The sequence below is a fragment of the Camelus ferus genome, chromosome 5, assembly GCF_009834535.1.
Source record: "Camelus ferus isolate YT-003-E chromosome 5, BCGSAC_Cfer_1.0, whole genome shotgun sequence".
NCBI lineage: Eukaryota > Metazoa > Chordata > Mammalia > Artiodactyla > Camelidae > Camelus > Camelus ferus.
This window is the reverse complement of record NC_045700.1, coordinates 82,949,181-82,966,394: the sequence shown is the minus strand read 5'-3', so window position 1 is coordinate 82,966,394 and position 17,214 is coordinate 82,949,181. Positions and strand designations below refer to the sequence as shown.

The 17,214-nt window shown below is 41.9% G+C and overlaps 1 protein-coding gene across 3 annotated transcripts in view; it reads left to right on the top strand.

Moving 5' to 3' along the window:
* Positions 1-17,214, top strand: part of EPHA4 (EPH receptor A4) — a 138,587-nt gene that overhangs the window by 94,236 nt on the left and 27,137 nt on the right. For all 3 annotated transcript variants that reach the window (XM_006186886.3, XM_006186885.3, XM_032480338.1), the window contains exons 6-8: positions 8,723-8,847; positions 9,845-10,004; positions 11,143-11,254. In XM_006186886.3, the coding sequence (XP_006186948.1) occupies positions 8,723-8,847; positions 9,845-10,004; positions 11,143-11,254 (397 nt within the window). The remainder of the gene's footprint in view (positions 1-8,722; positions 8,848-9,844; positions 10,005-11,142; positions 11,255-17,214) is intronic.

Here is a 17,214-nt window from a genome sequence, read left to right as displayed (position 1 = left end):
TTGTCTCTTGTTAGCTAGGAAAATGATCCCATACCAATTTTGGAATCACGTTTGTCCATACCTTTTGTCTGTCTGTTTGCTTGAAAAACAATTTCACTTCTCAACTGTAAGAAACTGTGCTTGGGTACTTAATGACACAGCAGCTACGAGCCGTGGTGAGCAGAGCTGAGTCCTTACAGCATCAGTGATGTTTCCAGGGAGGGTGGACAGGGACTGAGTCTTTTAATGATTTTTACCTCAGAACTAGCAGAGGGCTAACGCAGCTAATTGCTTGAATGTAGTACAGACGGGATCATGTGTCCATGAGAGCACTCCGTACACTGTTGAGTACTATAAATGACTGCAATCTAATAGTCAAAAATAGAATTTGCCCAATGGTGTCTGGTGCCATAAGTAGTACAAAGGTCGGAGAAGGAATCCTTTCCTCCCTTTGGTGGAATGTGGAAGACAGCGATAAATATTAACACCTGAGTTCTTAGCATCTCTGCCACGGCAAAACCGTTAATCACAAGGATATCATTAGTGCTCTGAAGCATTTAATTTTGATGCTTGACAGCATTTTAAAATGCACAAACCTTTGATAAAGAGCAAATCAGAGCCGTGGCATTGAAAATGAGAAAGAAGGAGGGAACGAAAAAAAAACCACCTTAGGCTCCAAGTAATTAAATTTAAATATGTTATTTGCCTTAAGCAGAGATATGTGTAAACTGTGGGTTTATTTTTCCTATCAGGGAAAGGCCCCTTAAATAAACATCATCTCTTTAAATTCAGATCCTGAAGAGGGAAATGAAACCCTGCTGTGGTTAAGAAGTCGTCTTCCCTCCAAAGGATGGGCGTTGGGAACCACTGGCATTGCCAACTTTAGGTTTCTTGATGTCCATAAAGGGCCGTTTTCACTCTTCCTTGTTCCACGGGCTGGAGACTTTTGTTGTATCTGTTTATTTCCTGCCTCACTCCCTCCTCCCCACTAATTTGAGCCAGTAGTGAAATGCAGTCAGTCTGTTTCAGCCATTTCCCCACCCGAGATCCCCCAAACTGTTTTTAACTCAATGCCTGTGGTGCCGGACGCAAGAGAACAGTTTCACAGCTCACAAGTGAAGGACTGTTGTGCCTCCTTCCTCCTTTTCTCTGTGTTTCTTTTTCTCTTCTCCATCCTATTTGGGTGTCACAAGGACCAAACTGCTGCAGTAAAATGATTTTGTAGGTGTTTGATGGCAAGTCATTGAGGAAGTGAATAAAAGAAAATTGTAGCATTCACATCAGTGGGAGACTGGGGAGGACTGCTGAGCTTTGAACCAAAGCAAGTTAAATTTACCATTTTCCTAAAAGGAGGCACCTCTGTTTGACATCAAAGCACCTCCTGTAATTCTTCATTGCGAGACACACCACTGTTAGAGGGTCGTGATGGAGCCCCACATCTGTGCCGCTTATGTGTATCAAAAACACACACACAGAGAAAACCCACCCGTGCTGCCTGGATGTGCTGTGGTCTGCTCTCACACCAAATGTAATCACAGTCAGTGTGGATTCTGCGTAGAAGAGCATTGCCAGTTTCTCAGGGGTATGTGGCAGTTTGAATACAGAATTATTTGAGGGGGCAGGAATTTATCTTCCCTTTCTAGTGGAAAGCTCAGATCATTCAGCTTCCACTCTTCGTTGAAAGTTTCCTTTTATCCTCTTGGGTTTTTGCTTCATCTTTAAAAAGTGTTATTTTCCTAGCATAAACTTGTTTCCAGTGGGTGCCTGGATAGACGGTCTGTTCCACGTGCTTAATCTTGCCACCTCTACCCTGCCTGCAGAGGGCGCTCTACTCTATTGTCCTGACACTTGGACAATGATGTCCTTTTGGTGGGATATCAGGTCTAAATGAGGTACTAAGGGCTTCCCCTGGCAGTGACTTTGCGTACACTAGTGGGCTCTGGAAGTAAACCTGGTCTTGTTAGGGGGTTCTAACTTGAAGGGAGTCTGAACACTATTCACCTTGGTAGTTAGGAAGTCCGGAAGACTATTTGCATATGCCCTCCAGATACTCAGCCATCAAAGGAAAGAGTAGTTCCTCAAAATGCTGTCTGTAGGCAGGTGCAGCAAAGACTAGTTGTAATGTTCACGTTCTTTTGAATAACACTTGACGGCCTGTGTCTTTGAAAAAAGTTCCTAAGTGTCACAAACCTCTTAGGCAACAGAGACTCCATTTAGAATTAGAACTGTCATTTGCTTCACTCCTAGTTGTCAATATCTTAGTTAACGCAAATAGCAAAACCAAACCCACAAAAGGTCATCTGAAACAGGTGCAGGTGTTTTAGGGGTGACTTACTTCTGGTACTTTAAACTTAGAAAACATTTCACCAGCTAAAAAGGGTTTTTTGGTTTTTGTTTTTGTTTTTTAGATCTGTTTCAACATGTAGTTCACTCATTCATTTGATAAATTTATTGAGCACCACTGTTTGCCTACAAGATCTTAAACAGCGATCATATAGAGACAAGCCTTGTGCTTGTAGGGTGTTCGTTCTAATACCGTACATGCTTGTATCTGGAAGGAAGGTGTTTTACCAGTAGGGGAACTGAGAACATTTGTGTGACTTGTCCAAGGTGGCAGCTAGTAAATTTGAAAAACCTGGAATGTTATCCAAAATCCTTTTTAAATTCACTGATTTTTTTTTCGCACCAAATCAAAATAAGCATACTTCACGTGGCTCAGGAAGCTTTTTCTTCTTTACCTCATTTCACACGTCGTAGGTGAGCCCTCTGCCCCGCAGAACCGAGGGGCTACTGGTTTACTGAACATTCCAGTCATATCTGTAGCAGTGCAGCTCTGCTTGGCCGTCTTTTCCCCTTTCTACGTTTTGTTTGCCCAACAAATAAATCTCGATCAAACTTCCCCAGCCTTACTGCAGATCCTTTGATGGTTGCTTCTGTAACCCACAAGGCACCCTCCGCACTCTGGTTTCTTATCCCTGTTCCCGTCTGTTTAATCAAGTGTTGTTTAAGTTTTAGCTCTCGATTGCTCAGTTCCTCAAGCAAAGGCTTAAAGGATATTTGTAGAATGATTGAACAATGGTTGAATGGATATGTCAGCATGATTTGTAAGTAAAAAGGAGAAGAAACGGAGGCCATATTTTGGATTAAAAACTGCTGAAATCCCCTTGAAAGTAATAAGGAAAAGATAGTTTTAGATACTGGCACTCAGGGCAGGAAAATGGACATCCTTCAGTCATTGAAAATTCTGCTTCCAAAATCTGAAAATTCAGGGCTTAATTGAATAAAATCACAAAACGTTCTTTTAAAAAATCTACTCTTTAGTACTTCTTGCCTGTATGATTTTTACATCCATCCACTGGCGTTCCCTAACCATCTCTCTGTCGACCAGCACTACCAGCTCTTCTGGTTGTGTGCTATGTCAAAATTCTAACCATTAAAGGAAACCTGCTTATGTCCAGGGGCACAAAACTTCCCCTAAAGCAAACATCTCTTTTAGGAAGGAAGTCTGTGGGCAGAATGCCTTTCAGTCCAAAGTGTACCTTTTTCTTTTAATGAGCTCACTTCCACCAACCCTCCCCTTTCTCCCAGCTTCTCCTCTCACTCCTCAGCAGGTGTATTGCTTGTCTGAAGACATGGTGTCGTGAGGAAGCGCCCACCGCTTCCTTCTCCCTGTGGCCACCAGAGAACTCGGATAAGAAGGTTTGCAGGAGCTGTTTCTTGAGCTCTAGAAAATGGGTTCTCTGGGTTAACATTAAAGAGTGTCTTCTCTGTAAGATTATTAAAAAATTCTCCACCTTTTTTTTCAGTTAAGAGGCCAAAGGATAAGATGGCACGTCATTGGATACCAAAGATTGTATTTAATTTAGCTTTGTTTGCCCTTTTCCATCTTTGTCATTGTTTCATTGGTGCTCATTAAGTATGTGCTTGGTGGATGAGTCAGTACTGAGGAAGAGCTAAGTCTCAATAAAGTTTGGGGCTATAAATCAGAGCACTCAGGGCAAGCAGGACCTTTTTTTTAACTTGGTTTTATTATGTTGATTAAAATTCTCTGTATGATTAGAAGCCTTCTTTTTTCCTTTTTTTTTTTTCAGCTGAAGTATAGCCAGTTTACAATGTTGTGTCACTTTCTGGTGTACAGCGTGATGTTTCAGTCATACAAACATAAACATATATTCCTTTTTGTATTCTTTTTCATTATAGGTTACCACAAGATATTGAATATAGTTCCCTGTGCTGTACAGTATAAACTTGTTGTTTATCTACTTTATATATATTAGTTAGTATCTGCAAATCTCAAACTCCCAGTTTATTCCTTCTCACCCCCTTTCCCTCCGGTAACCATAAGTTTGTTTTCTATGTCTGTGAGTCTGTTTCTGTTTTGTAAATAAGTTCATTTGTGTCTTTTTTTCTTCTTTTTTTAGATTCCACATATGAATGATATCAAATGGTATTTTTCTTTCTCTTTTTGGCTTACTCCACTTAGAATGACTGTCTCCAGGTCATCCATGCTGCTGCAAATGGCATTATTTTATTCTTTTTTTATGGCTGAGTAGTATTCCAATGTATAAATATATCACAACTTCTTTATCCAGTCATCTGTCAATGGACATTTAGGTTATTTCCATGTCTTAGCTATTGTAAATAGTGCTGCTATGAACATTGGGGTTCATGTATAGAAGCCTTCTTCTGAACCAAGGCACTGATTTGTCAAAGCTCCTATTAAACCATCTACTGGGGATGAGTGTTCAATCTGTTATTTTATTAGCCTATTATCTCCTCTTCTAGTTCTGTTAGCAAAGGGCAGAGCCCTGAGGTGTCTTGAGGTGTCAGGACTCAGGACCCAAAACACTTTTTTTTTTAATTTTTAATTTTTATTTTTTGCAAGGGGAGGTAATTAGGTTTATTCATTTAGTTTTTCGATGGAGGTACTGGGGATTGAACCCAGGACCTTGTGCATGCTAAGCATGTGCTCTACCACTTGAGCTATACCCTCACCCCCAAAACACTTCTAAATGGAGGAGGGTTTGGCAGTCTTGACCAGTGTGTGGAAACATACGAATGGTGATATTAGAGATGGTTTTAGGGAAGACTCAAAGGGAACACAACATAATAAATCCTGAATTCCCCTGCATGAAAGTTAGTTCCTAGGAGGGGAGGGTGTAGCTTAGTGGTAGGGCGTGTGCCTAGCCTGCACAAGGTCCTGGATTCAATCCCCAGTACCTACATCAAAGATAAATAAATAAAAACCTAATGACCCCCCCCCCCCAAAAGAAAGTTAGTTCCTTTTCACTTCCCTGTTAGTTCTTTTGATATCACCAAGGTCAGAATCTTAAGTTGATATCAGGAGAGTCCTTACTTCTTCTCAAACACTGGCTAAGCTCTTTTTTTTTGGCAAAGCATGGAGAGGCAAGACTATTTACATATTATTTTTTACATTTTATTAATGACAATATTATTACATATTTTTTATTTCCATATTCTTTTCCTTTTTATGGTTACTGGCCAGTAATTGCAAGTGATAACAGTAATGGGGGGGGTGGTTTCAAAAACAAAAGTGTGCCGATTTAAGAAAAATATTACTTAAATCATAGTCCACGTGGCGGAGGGATGTGCAGCAATTACATGAGTGGCATGAGAAGACGGATGCTGGGGACCTCTGGGGTAGAGAAATGATGGAGAAACGCCATTGCCAAGTGCCTCCTCCTGGGAAACGAGCCACAGGCGGGGTGATGGCTTCCAGATGGAGAGTTGGAGCCTGTACTGGACCCAGGGTAGGAAAGGCGAGGACAGAACCCCCATGTGGCTTATAATGTGGAGGACATCCAAGTGGCCTCTTCTCTCCCAAGTGGCAGTGTGGCAAAGCCCAGCTTCTCCCAAAATGCTGGTTCTCACAGGAGGAGCTGAGAAGCTCTTCCTCCAGGGGGAGGGACACTGCCTATGGTAGGTCTGATTCTCAGTCCCGCTTGGTCACGGGTTGCTTTTGTCACTGTGACCTGATAAAAGTGCTCTTCCGGAAAACAGCTGCTCCGAAAGAATTCAGACTTCACAGCCACACGACCTAAGACTTGTTGTAAATTAGAGCTATTTATTCTCCTTTCCCCTTTAATCTCATTTCCCTCCGTCTTCATGACAGCTGAGTCAGCGTCCGTTCAGTTGGTTTATTTTGATGTGTGTGCCTGTGCATTTTCCAAGTAGGGTAGCATTAGAAATACTGTTAGTTAACACGATTATATTGTTAACTGCCTGCCTGAGATCTTGCGAGCACGTCAGTGGAGCTCATACTCCCTTTGAATGGGCCCCGGGAACACTGCGGCTCCAACTCCTGAAATGGAAATCAGGTTCATTTACCACCCGCAGCAGTTTAGTGATAACCCAGCCAGAGAGAAACCATCTTAGTTAATTGGTGCCCTCCAAGGGCAGCCAGGCAGTTCTTTCCTGAGGAATCTGTCGATTATCAGAATCTGACCCAGAACATTTCTGAGGGAAAGTTCATTTTCTAACTTTATGATTTTTCCTCTCTCTTGCTTTTTTCGAACTGCCTCGCTTTTCTATTTCATTTCCCCGTCCTGAACATCAGCGTTGAAACAGCCCCTTTTTTTATGGAGTGGATGCTAAAGTGCTCCGTTAGGCAATGTATGTATTACCTGGAGTGAAATGGCTTTTCACAGGCAGGCAACTTTCCTAGCCTCCTCACTGCCTCTGTATTTAGGAAGGTCACTCCTTGCTTTCTGCTGGACAGTGGCTCTGTGTCAACCAGTAAAGAAAGAGAGGAGAGAAAGTGTGTGTGTGCGCGTGCACACGCGTGCACAAGTATTGGGGGAGGGGAGCCCTAATACAGCTAATGAGCACATTTCCAGTTTTCATTTTGTTCAGATGTTCAGTGGCTTCCATTGGTTTGCTGCATGCAGCCCTGTTCATGCAGTTTGGTATTACTAACCTTGGGGTTGCCGTTGATGGAGAACATGTGTATCCCCTGTATCTTTCATTCGTGTTTATGCCTGAGACCCAATCTGGAATAGCTTTGGGGTGGGGGTGGAAGGAAAAGGAGAGAAAGAGAGAAACAGAGGGGAGAGAGAGTGTGTGTTATCATCTCCAGGCTCCCTAACGGAGGTGCCGGGCTGCCAGATGGCCACCTCCAAGAGGTGCTCTCTGCTGCAGAATCTTCAGCAAGATTTCCCTGTGTGACTGGTTTGCGTCCCTTGCCTCCAGTATACCTGTCAGATGGGGTCAAGCAGGTTTGAAGCTAGCCCCATTCCGTTTTGAGCGACAATTTTACTTTCTTTTTTGTCCTCTGAGTTAGGGTTTGGCAGGTGTGTGTGTATGTGTGTGTTGGGGAAGAGCAGGAGGACGACCCAACAGTGGTTGTTCCTCGGTGACTATAAAATATATATTCACAACTTGAAGAGGGTGGGAGTATAGCTCAGTGGTAGAGCACCTGCTTAGCATGCACGAGGTCCTGGGTTCAATCCCCAGTACCACCGTTAAAAAATAATACTATATAAAAAGTAGGATGCTGGTTTCCAGGGGCCCGGGAAAGGAGAAATGGGAAGTTATTATTTAATGTGTACAGATTTTCAGTTGGGAAGATGAAAACGTTCTGGAGACGGACCACAGCAATGGTTTACACAACAATGTGAATCTGTTTAACGCCACTGAACTGTACACTTTAAAGATGGTTAAAATGGTAAACTTTATGTTCTATATATTTTACAATAAAGCAATCACAACAAAATAATAGTAATAAATAAATACATAGATTTCTTTAAATACATATTCACAGTTTGCAAACAAATAAGACTCTATGTTCAATTTAGGAAGACCCTCTAATCTCTGGTTCTGCCAACCGGCTTTGATAGGTAAGATGACAGATTTCATGAATGCTCCCTCTTCTCCCCAGAGACAGCACATCTGTACCATTGTCAGTCACAGCAGAGCTGGATAACAGCTGGCTGGAGGTGTGACCACCACAGCGGAGAAGCAGCTGGGTTTTATAAATCTCAGATAACGCTTCTCCTCCCCACCCCTGAGAATACACCCAGCGGAGGACGACTTTTGTGTCTTTCTCAGTGGAAAGAGGAAGGTTTGCTACTCAGCAAGCAAAAGCAATATTTCAGCTCTTATAAAACAATTGCAAAATGCCATCTATGTCCAGAGAGACCATCATGGCTTTATTTGTGTTGTTATTTGCCTGGTTGTGTTCAAACTGGAAATTCTTACTGTAATTAAGCAATACTTTTATTTATTTGGGAAGTATGTAAGTTGTTGGCCTTCCGGCATTCTCTACAGTATCCTTGGAAGACTTGCAAAGTCTCTTGCTTGTATAAAGTTAAAGACCAGCAAGAGGACACTCATAGTACCTTGGAGGTTGGATGAGATGCAGTTTCTCTGAGCTTAAAGGGAGATTGTCCCAAGGCTCTCATGGCTAGCAAAAACTAAACAAGCAGAGGGCATTCTCTATGCCTCCAGCCTTTCTAAGGAATGGCTCCAGGTGCCGTGGTACTGCACGTGGACTTACCAGGCCTTGACTTCAGAGATCGTCTTTCTAAGACAAACCATATACAAAAAAAAAAAAAATGGAGAGGACCATAAAATGGTATGCTTTTGTACCAGGCGAAAGGAAAATGGGGATCTGGAAGAAGACAAGACAATTCTTCACAGTTTTCTAAAATAAGATGACATCACTGATTGATACCACCAATTTTTTTCCCCCTAAAGTAAGACAGCTTTTTTTTTCCCCCTATAGCACCCTCATCCATTGCTTTGGTCCAGGCTAAAGAAGTTACAAGGTACAGCGTTGCTCTGGCTTGGCTGGAACCAGATCGGCCCAATGGGGTGATCTTGGAATATGAAGTCAAATATTATGAGAAGGTATTACCTGTATAAGCAAAGTTCTTTTCCTTGTTTTCCTCCCTGCCTCCTTCCCTCCCTTCTTCTTTCCTTTCTTTTTCTCTTTAGTTTTTTGCTAGTTATAAATCCTGGAATACCACTGAAGCTCAAAAACCAAATGCATTTTCCTTCCCAATCAAATCCAATTAGGAATTCTATGTATTAAGTTGCTGATCTTAAAAAAATAGAAAAAAAAGTGCACTATGTTTCTACATAGCTAATTCTTTTCCTTCTAGTAATGAAAACCATGACAGCTAAGCAGGTCTAATCTCTAAACCTTCTATCAGAGAATGACTCATAAAAGTTGAAATAATGATCTGTTTAAGTAGATCACTGCTATTCAGAATCAAGGTGTGGATTTTGATGACTTTTAATAGAAAATCAGGGAAAGAAAATTGCATTCTTCATCCTCTTAAAGTTATAGAAAGACATTATTTTTACAAATAACTTGTCTCTTAAAGGACAGAATTCTGAAGAGAGCTATTTGCATTCAAGATTGTCTAGAAAATGAACAATTGTCTTCTCTTTCTTTTTAAAGATAATCACTTATTGGCTTCCTTATTAAAAGCAGAAAAGGGACAGTTTTTTTTTTTTTCATTGAAACCAGATTATAACGTTTTTGACATTTTCTAGACAGAAAATAGAAAAAGAAAAGGGGCCTTCTTATAGTAGTTATTTCTTTTAAATTGCTGGCTGTGGAGTGAAGAAAGCCACCAATCATCATCTAAAGATCTTTTCAAAAAAGATTATGGGTGAAGATCTGGATGTGGTCCGTATCAGTAATCATTCCTGAGCGCCACACTTCTGTCACCATCTGAGCAGTAACAATAGTACTTCTAACACTGAAGTGAATACAGGATTTAGAGTTTATCAGTCTCCCTTCACTTCAGCCTCTGAGTGGACTCCTTTAATATTGTACCTGGAGTAAGTTCCGGATTGATTTTGCCCCATTCCTTAAGTTTATCCTCTCCTATTGTAGGATCAGAATGAACGAAGCTATCGGATCGTCAGGACAGCTGCCAGGAACACGGACATCAAAGGCCTGAACCCTCTGACGTCCTATGTTTTCCATGTCCGAGCCAGGACAGCAGCTGGCTACGGAGACTTCAGTGAGCCCCTCGAGGTCACCACCAACACAGGTAACGACTTCTAGGATTTTTTTTACAATCAGAGCAAATGCCATTACAGTGAAACCCAAGAAGCTGTAAATATTTTGTTGCAGTGGACATTGAAATTAAATAGCCAATGTCTGTAACTTAGAACTTTTCATGCTATTTAGAGAACTTTTCGTAATTGTATCTGATTTGTCTTTTTATATGATTGAAAAGTGTCTGCTTTTCTCTTGTTTTGAGCCTTCTGCAAACCGTGGAAAATGGGATTGCCAGACTGACTACCTGAGAGTTGCATAACTATGTTACATTAAGCTAGGACATTCTCTCCCTGGGAGGAGTAAAGAAGGCACCATTTTTTTCCCCTCTCTCATTTACTTCTAGGAATCTGTTTAAATCAAGTCAGCTCAGTTTTTGTTTTTTTTTTAAGCCCCTCTAGACAACTGTATCAATCTTTCAGCACTGTGAGTTGAATCAACTGGATGATTGGATCACAAATGATCCCAGAGGGCATAGCTATGAATAAGCATTTTGCATAAGATATCTTCCCTTCATCATTAACAAACCAAAATGAAACCTACTTGATAAGGAGATGGTGGAGCAGAATTTACTACATCAGTTCTAGAAAATAGTTTTGTTCACAAATCATTAAATAAGGATGGATTTTAAAAAGAGAAAGTCTAGAATTAAATCTGAAGAAGTTAGACATCCTTTGAGATTATCCTGGAAGGTTTCAAGGAGGAAGTGGCTTTTGAGCTGAGCAATAATAGGCAGGGTTTGTTTTTTTTTTTTATAGATGGAGGGGGGTTAGTAGGGGGTGACTTTCAAAACTGCTTGTTCATTTTGAAATTCCCAAGTGTCTTTCTCTCTAAAGAATTCAACAGATCCTTAAGTAAGAGTCTGGGTTGAGAGTAGAAAGGAAAAGAAGAGAATGTTTACCATAGGATTACATAAGAGTCTTCTGGTGGAAGTTCTTCCTCCAATTATGAAAAGAATGTCTTTGTCTCATTAAGGCGGTCTTAGAAAATGCTGTCGTGGGATTGCTTAACAAAAAGCAAAATGGGCTGTGAGCATTTTAAATGGCCTCAGAGTTGAAACTTGTGACAGTCAGAAGTCCTAGCTCTTAGGACCTTGCCCAAGGTGATCCTTGTGTCACTGTCTTTGCCAGTGCCCTCCCGGATCATCGGCGACGGGGCCAACTCCACTGTCCTGCTGGTCTCCGTCTCGGGCAGCGTGGTGCTGGTGGTCATTCTCATCGCGGCTTTCGTCATCAGCAGGAGGTAAGCACGGCAGCCTCTCGCTGCCCCTGCCCCCTTCCCAGTTTTTATGAGGGAGCTTTTGGTCTCCTCCACACAAAGCTGAGGCTTTTGATTAGCATCATAAACACAGCATTTGCATCGCAAGCTCCCTCCTCCTTGCTTTGATCTCCCACACCCCTCCTAGCGCTGCTGGGGACCCTGGTGGCAGCCCTCACAGCTAAGAGGCCTGGAAAGACCAAACTAATTCCAGGAAACTAAGCCAAAAAGCAGACCAATGGGAGCTTTCTAGATACTCTAGGCTGTGAGGTGTTACATTTATATCTCTCTTAAGCTTGGACTTACTGCCAAAGGCCAAAAAAAAAAAAAAAAAAAAAAAGCCATGTGAAACCTGGACCTCAGATCTGAGCTCTGCCATCTGTCAGCTGTATTTCTCTTTTTTTAAATGAGGGTACTGGGAGTTGAACTCAGGACCTCATGCATGCTAAGCATGTGCAATGCCACCGAGCTATACCTCCACTCCCCCATCAGGCTGTATTACGTCACCTCTTTGAGTCTTTTTTTCCTTTTTATAAAACAGCTATAATAAAATACCTGCCTCTAAGACTTACTGCAGGAGCACTTTGATAGGCAAAATAATCTGGCACCCTGTAGGTACTTCAGCATGGTATTGGTTAATGAAAATGGTAAGCAGAGCAAGGAAGTGGGCACTACTGCGCGCTGTCTTTGGTGAGGAAGAGCCATCACTGTTTCCAGAAAACAGCCTTTGAGCACTTTGTGGGCGTGGCGCTGTTCTTGGAAATGGATCTAAAACAGCAGATGACTGATTAGAATCGAACTTGATACTTGAAAAACAACGTAGGAAAGAGAAAGATAGAAATAGCCTTGCAGCATATTCTTATGATGCCGTTTTTCTTACCGTGGTTGTTAACACTGCCTGGAGCCTCCAGAGGCAGCGGCGGGGGGCGGGGTGGCAGCTGCCCCTCTTCACTGTCTGCCCACATCCAGGCCTTCTTTGTCTAATGAGTGAGAACCTTCCCCCTCTCCGACTTCCCCCCACCCACCGTAAACTGTTTTGCAAGATGGGGTTAAAGAAAGCAAGCAGAATCTGGGGGTATCGAAACGATCCTTTTAGGGACGGGGTGGTGATTAGGTTTATTTATTTATTTATTTAATGGAAGTACTGGGATTGAACCCAGGACCTGGTACATGCTAAGCACCCACTCTAGCACTGAGCTATACCCTCCCCTTCATAACCCTCTTAAATATAAATCTTTTCATGTTATAGAAGAGGAAATTGTGGGGTGGAGGGTATAGCTTAGTGCTAGAGCACATGCTTAGCATGCACAAGGTCCTGGGTTCAATCCCCAGTATTTCCATTAAATAAATTATATTATATTATATTATATTATATTATATTATATTATATACCTAATTACTTCCCCCAATCCTGCAAAAATAAATTAAAAAAGGAAAAGAAAAGGCAGTTGATACTCAGAAAGGTGTAGTACTTGTCCAGGGCCATTGTATTGCGTTAGTGGACTGACAGACAGGCGTAGCTCTCGGGCCACTGTCTGTTGCATTATCTCTCTCTCTCTCTGCCTCTCCTGTTGGTGATTTCACTCATGTTGCAACATTGCCTCTGGCTATGTCCACTGGCCTGGGCAAATCACTATGATTTTCTCCTACTTTGTGGTACATTATAATTAGGGTGATGACCATAGAGCTCGATTTGCGTGGATGGTTTCGATTGTCACACATATTTATTAATATCGTATCTCTAATCTCACTCTCGAGAATGTCCTGGTGTGCAGAGATCAGTCATGGTCCCTCCGGCACAGCACGGAACTGTTCCTCACTGCGTGTGGGCTCCTACAAGTGTCATCCTGTTAGTGCTTTTTGGTCCTGGGTCTGTTTGATTAGAGCAGGGAATTCCATCTTGAAGAAGTTAAATCCACCACAAACACTCATCCCTGTTGCTCCGATGCACACAAACAAACGTACGTCTAGACACGCCCGCTGCACCCTGTGTAATAGTATACCTCAAGCTTTGGAAACTTCAACTTGGCCTGAGCAAAGTCTAAATTCCCAGAATTCTTTCCTTCCCTGGCTTTTGATTTTGGAAGTCGATCAAGATGGACCTCTTGTCCACTGCCGTTTGACTCTGTGTGTGTCCACATTCCAGACTCAGAAACACATGGGAACTACATGCGTCAGTATATAGCCATCTGATAGTGGGGAGGGTGGAGCACGGTGAGGAATGTATAGAAATCACACGGGTTTATGCTTCTGTTATTACACATTTCTGCATTTGAACTTTTTACAGTGTATAAGAACAACTTCTGGCATCGGAAAATAAAGATGTTTAAAAGTCCAAAAATAGGAAAAAATATTAATTACCTTCATCTCCAAAAACATATTTGACTAAAATGCAGTACCACATGATGTTCGGAACCATTTTGGGAGAACCCTTGTTTACAGAAAATGGGTCTCATCTTGAGTGGCCACCAAGATACTGGTTGGAAGCATCACTGGTTGTAGTCTGGCTTTCCTTTAGATATACTTTGTTGCATTTTAAGTTGTCCTAAATACAGCAGTCAGACAGGAGTAATTAGAAACAAGTCACCTTGTATAAGTTTTTTTCAGGTATTCTGCTGTGACCAAAAAAAAAAGAAAAAAAAAAAAAGGAAAAGCACTTGAAAATGTAATGCAGGAAGACAAGTTTTTTAAAAGCTGTAGCTATAGAAAATAGCATTGCAAGCTTGATGACTTAATTTCCTTTCTGCTTTTATTGATCACTTTATTATTTAAGGCTGATTGATTGGATTTCCAATTATGAATCCCCACCTTAGAGAATTGAGCCTGTCAGGTTACCCAGCGATGATTCCTGTCCCTTCTCCCCCATTTAAAAAAAAAAAAAACAAAAGAATGTCACTTCCCAAGGCTGATAAACACTGCTTGGTGATTGGTCCTCAATGGATCACTTTTTAGAAAATGAAATGTCAACCCATTGGCCTCCTATCGATTCTTCTTTAGTGTCGGACATAAAGCTGTCACGGAAAGGCTGCCTGGAGCCAGGTAGCTGACAGGCTTTGCAGCCGCCCCTGCACACTCAGCTGATTTCTTTGCGTACCGGCTGTGCGCTCTGTCAGGATGGACTGCTCATGTTTAAATGGGATGAGAATGGACAAGGAGAGAGGAGACAGGCAGGGCCGACAAAAGTCTGGTCCATGCTTTTAGTGAGAGTACAAATGAACGATGCTAAATGGTACTCCCCAAATCTTCTTGCCACATCGCAGCCAGCCATATGGGAAAGCAACAGACGAAACACCCTAGCCTGGAAAATGATGGGGCTGCTTCTTGCTTCTCAGAGCCGTGGAGAGTTGACAACAGAATGGATGCTCGAGACAGACCCCTTACGGGGTGACTTCCCACATTGCTGATGACAAGTGAGATTTTTTTTTTTAAGAGGTAGATGAGCAAAGACCCACTCAGAGAGAAGAGTTTCAGTCCTTCCAATTACCTCAAAAAAAAAAAAATCTATTTGGTGCTAATTTTTCATTTAAGCAAGAGGAAATGACCTCAGGCACACAACTAATATCTTGCTAGATTTTTTTTTAATAGAAATTGTTTCCTTGATTTCATTATATTGACTTTATACTGAGAAGCCTGAGCTTGAAGCCAACCAGAGTAATCTCTAACTTTCCCAATTTTCTTTTGCCCAACTGACAAGTATAAACATTTGGGGGGGGGGTCTCAGTGAAAGAATCAAACTCCTAAGTTTATAAATTTTATTTATACATTTAAAATGATATAATAGACAGAATACATTGAGTTAGATACAGTGTATGTTTTTACCACCCCATTGTGTTGAGCAGACTAACTTACATTTTTTTAGAGGCATCTTTGATCAATGTCTTCCTCGTCCCTTGTCACTTAAATTATAATTTAAGGATTCTGTTAGCTTTTCAGAGCACATAATTGTACCTGCTATCTGGGTTGTTTAAGGTGCCGCTCTTCTTGTAATTATGTGATGCTGTCCCTAGGAATCATATCCTAAACCACAGATGCGCACTGTCTTGGCAACGTGGCATCATTTCCTCATACTCCTGTAGGTATCCATTTGTGATCTCCACCGTGTAACCACGTTATTGCTTTTTAAAGTGATTTTTGAAAGGACTGTGAACAGTAACATTACAAAATGCAATGATAAGGTCATGCCCTTCAGGACTAATGATCAACTGGGTTTAATTCCTCTGACAACCCTCCCACTCCTCCTTTATACTAATGATTTTCATCAGTTTGTCTCCAGAAGCATCCTGAGCAGTGTGAATTCGGGTTGCTTTAGGCCGGTGTGTCTTCTCCAAGTAGCATTTCACTGTTTAATATGAGAAACATTTTTAAGAAAGAACTAGAATACAAGACGAGTCCCTCAGTTCTAAAGGGTAGTTTGTGATCAGAGACAAGTATTGTCTGATAACCAGCCATGGTGGCTTTTCTACTGACCTGTTAATTACTGGTGCTGCTGGGTTGCCATTTATGTTAGGGTTATAAAGTACCCCCCTTTCATCAGAATCAAAGAGAAAAAGGGAATTGATTTTAAGAAAAAAATAATGAAGTGGCTATGGCAGAATTTGTGGAGGAGGTGCCCAGATGGCTCAGATTTGGGGAACTCTTGGCATTTCGTATATTAGGAACTTGAAACCTGGAGACAAGGGTAGGCAGTTAACTACACCAAGGTCACACAGCTAGTTGCCTGATCAGGACAGGAGTCCATCTCTCCTGATTTCCAATATTGGCATACATAGATTCTCTTAATGTCTTTTGAACTGAAAAAAATGACCTACCTCAAGAGTTCACATCGACAGTTGAAGCAAACCAGAATTCTCCCCGTCTCCCCCGTGATGTTGGTACCTTTCGTGGACTGTGATTTAACGTGCGAGCTAACACGCGCCATAAAGTCAGACTTTGCAAGTTGGTTTTTTCTTCTTCTGAAGGTTAAGATTTTCCACTTTGGAGCGGGAACTGTTCCCATCATGCTAAAACGGTTACCATTCAGTCTATATCTGTCTTCCCCTGGTGTCCTAATTGGAATATTATGATCACATAAGAATGAATACACTTAAATGTTAGCCTAAATTGGCTCTGATGAAGTCATGTAAATTCATACAATTAGAGGGCAGATGGTTCTGCGGGAACATTTCTAAACAACTTGTGTGCAAATCGTACGGTTCAGTTCCAACCATTTCAGAATGTAGCCCAGGAAGAGCGTTGAGCCATCATTCGGTGCAAGAACAATGACAGCTTAAGGAAGGGGAAGAAGAAGGATGGCTTCGATGAATCTTCGCGGGTGATGCCGTTAAACACTGGAAAGGGTCCTCCTGGAGCCGTGCTAGTTATTACATTGCTTTATCTTCTTTAATCTGCACTTGAGCTGAATAAATTACTTACCTTTGGCTAATTAGTTTTGGAACAGTGAACCGCATCAATCAAATCCATCCACTTGATCAGGGAAGTCAGTATTTTAATGCAAGTGGGGTTCACGCTGGGTCCCTGCGATGCTTGCCTCTACTATTCTGTTTGTTTTATCCACTAGTCAAGGTACCAGGAACAACACATAGTTCGGAAGGCAGCGCGGGGGGACCCCTGCTGCTCCTCGGCATTGTCTGTTAATACCTTCAGCCCCTCCCTTTGGTGGAGGGCCGGCTTAGCTGAGAAACTTGCAAAGTTTCATTTGCAGGGGAGGCTTTTTGCTTTAACGCCTGCAATGGAAAGTTTCCATGTTTCCTTCTGGAGGTATTCACTCAGCAACCACTCCCCTCCTTCCCTTTATTAATCAGCTTGCCCACGTCTCAGTAATTAGAAAACCTTCCACAGAGGTTTTGTTCTGCCATTCAGGTGATCTGCCTGGGATGTCAGTTTCGGCTGCATGGTTTCCTCCCGGCTGGCTGGCCGGGTAATAAGCCTCAGTGGGCTTTCTTTCT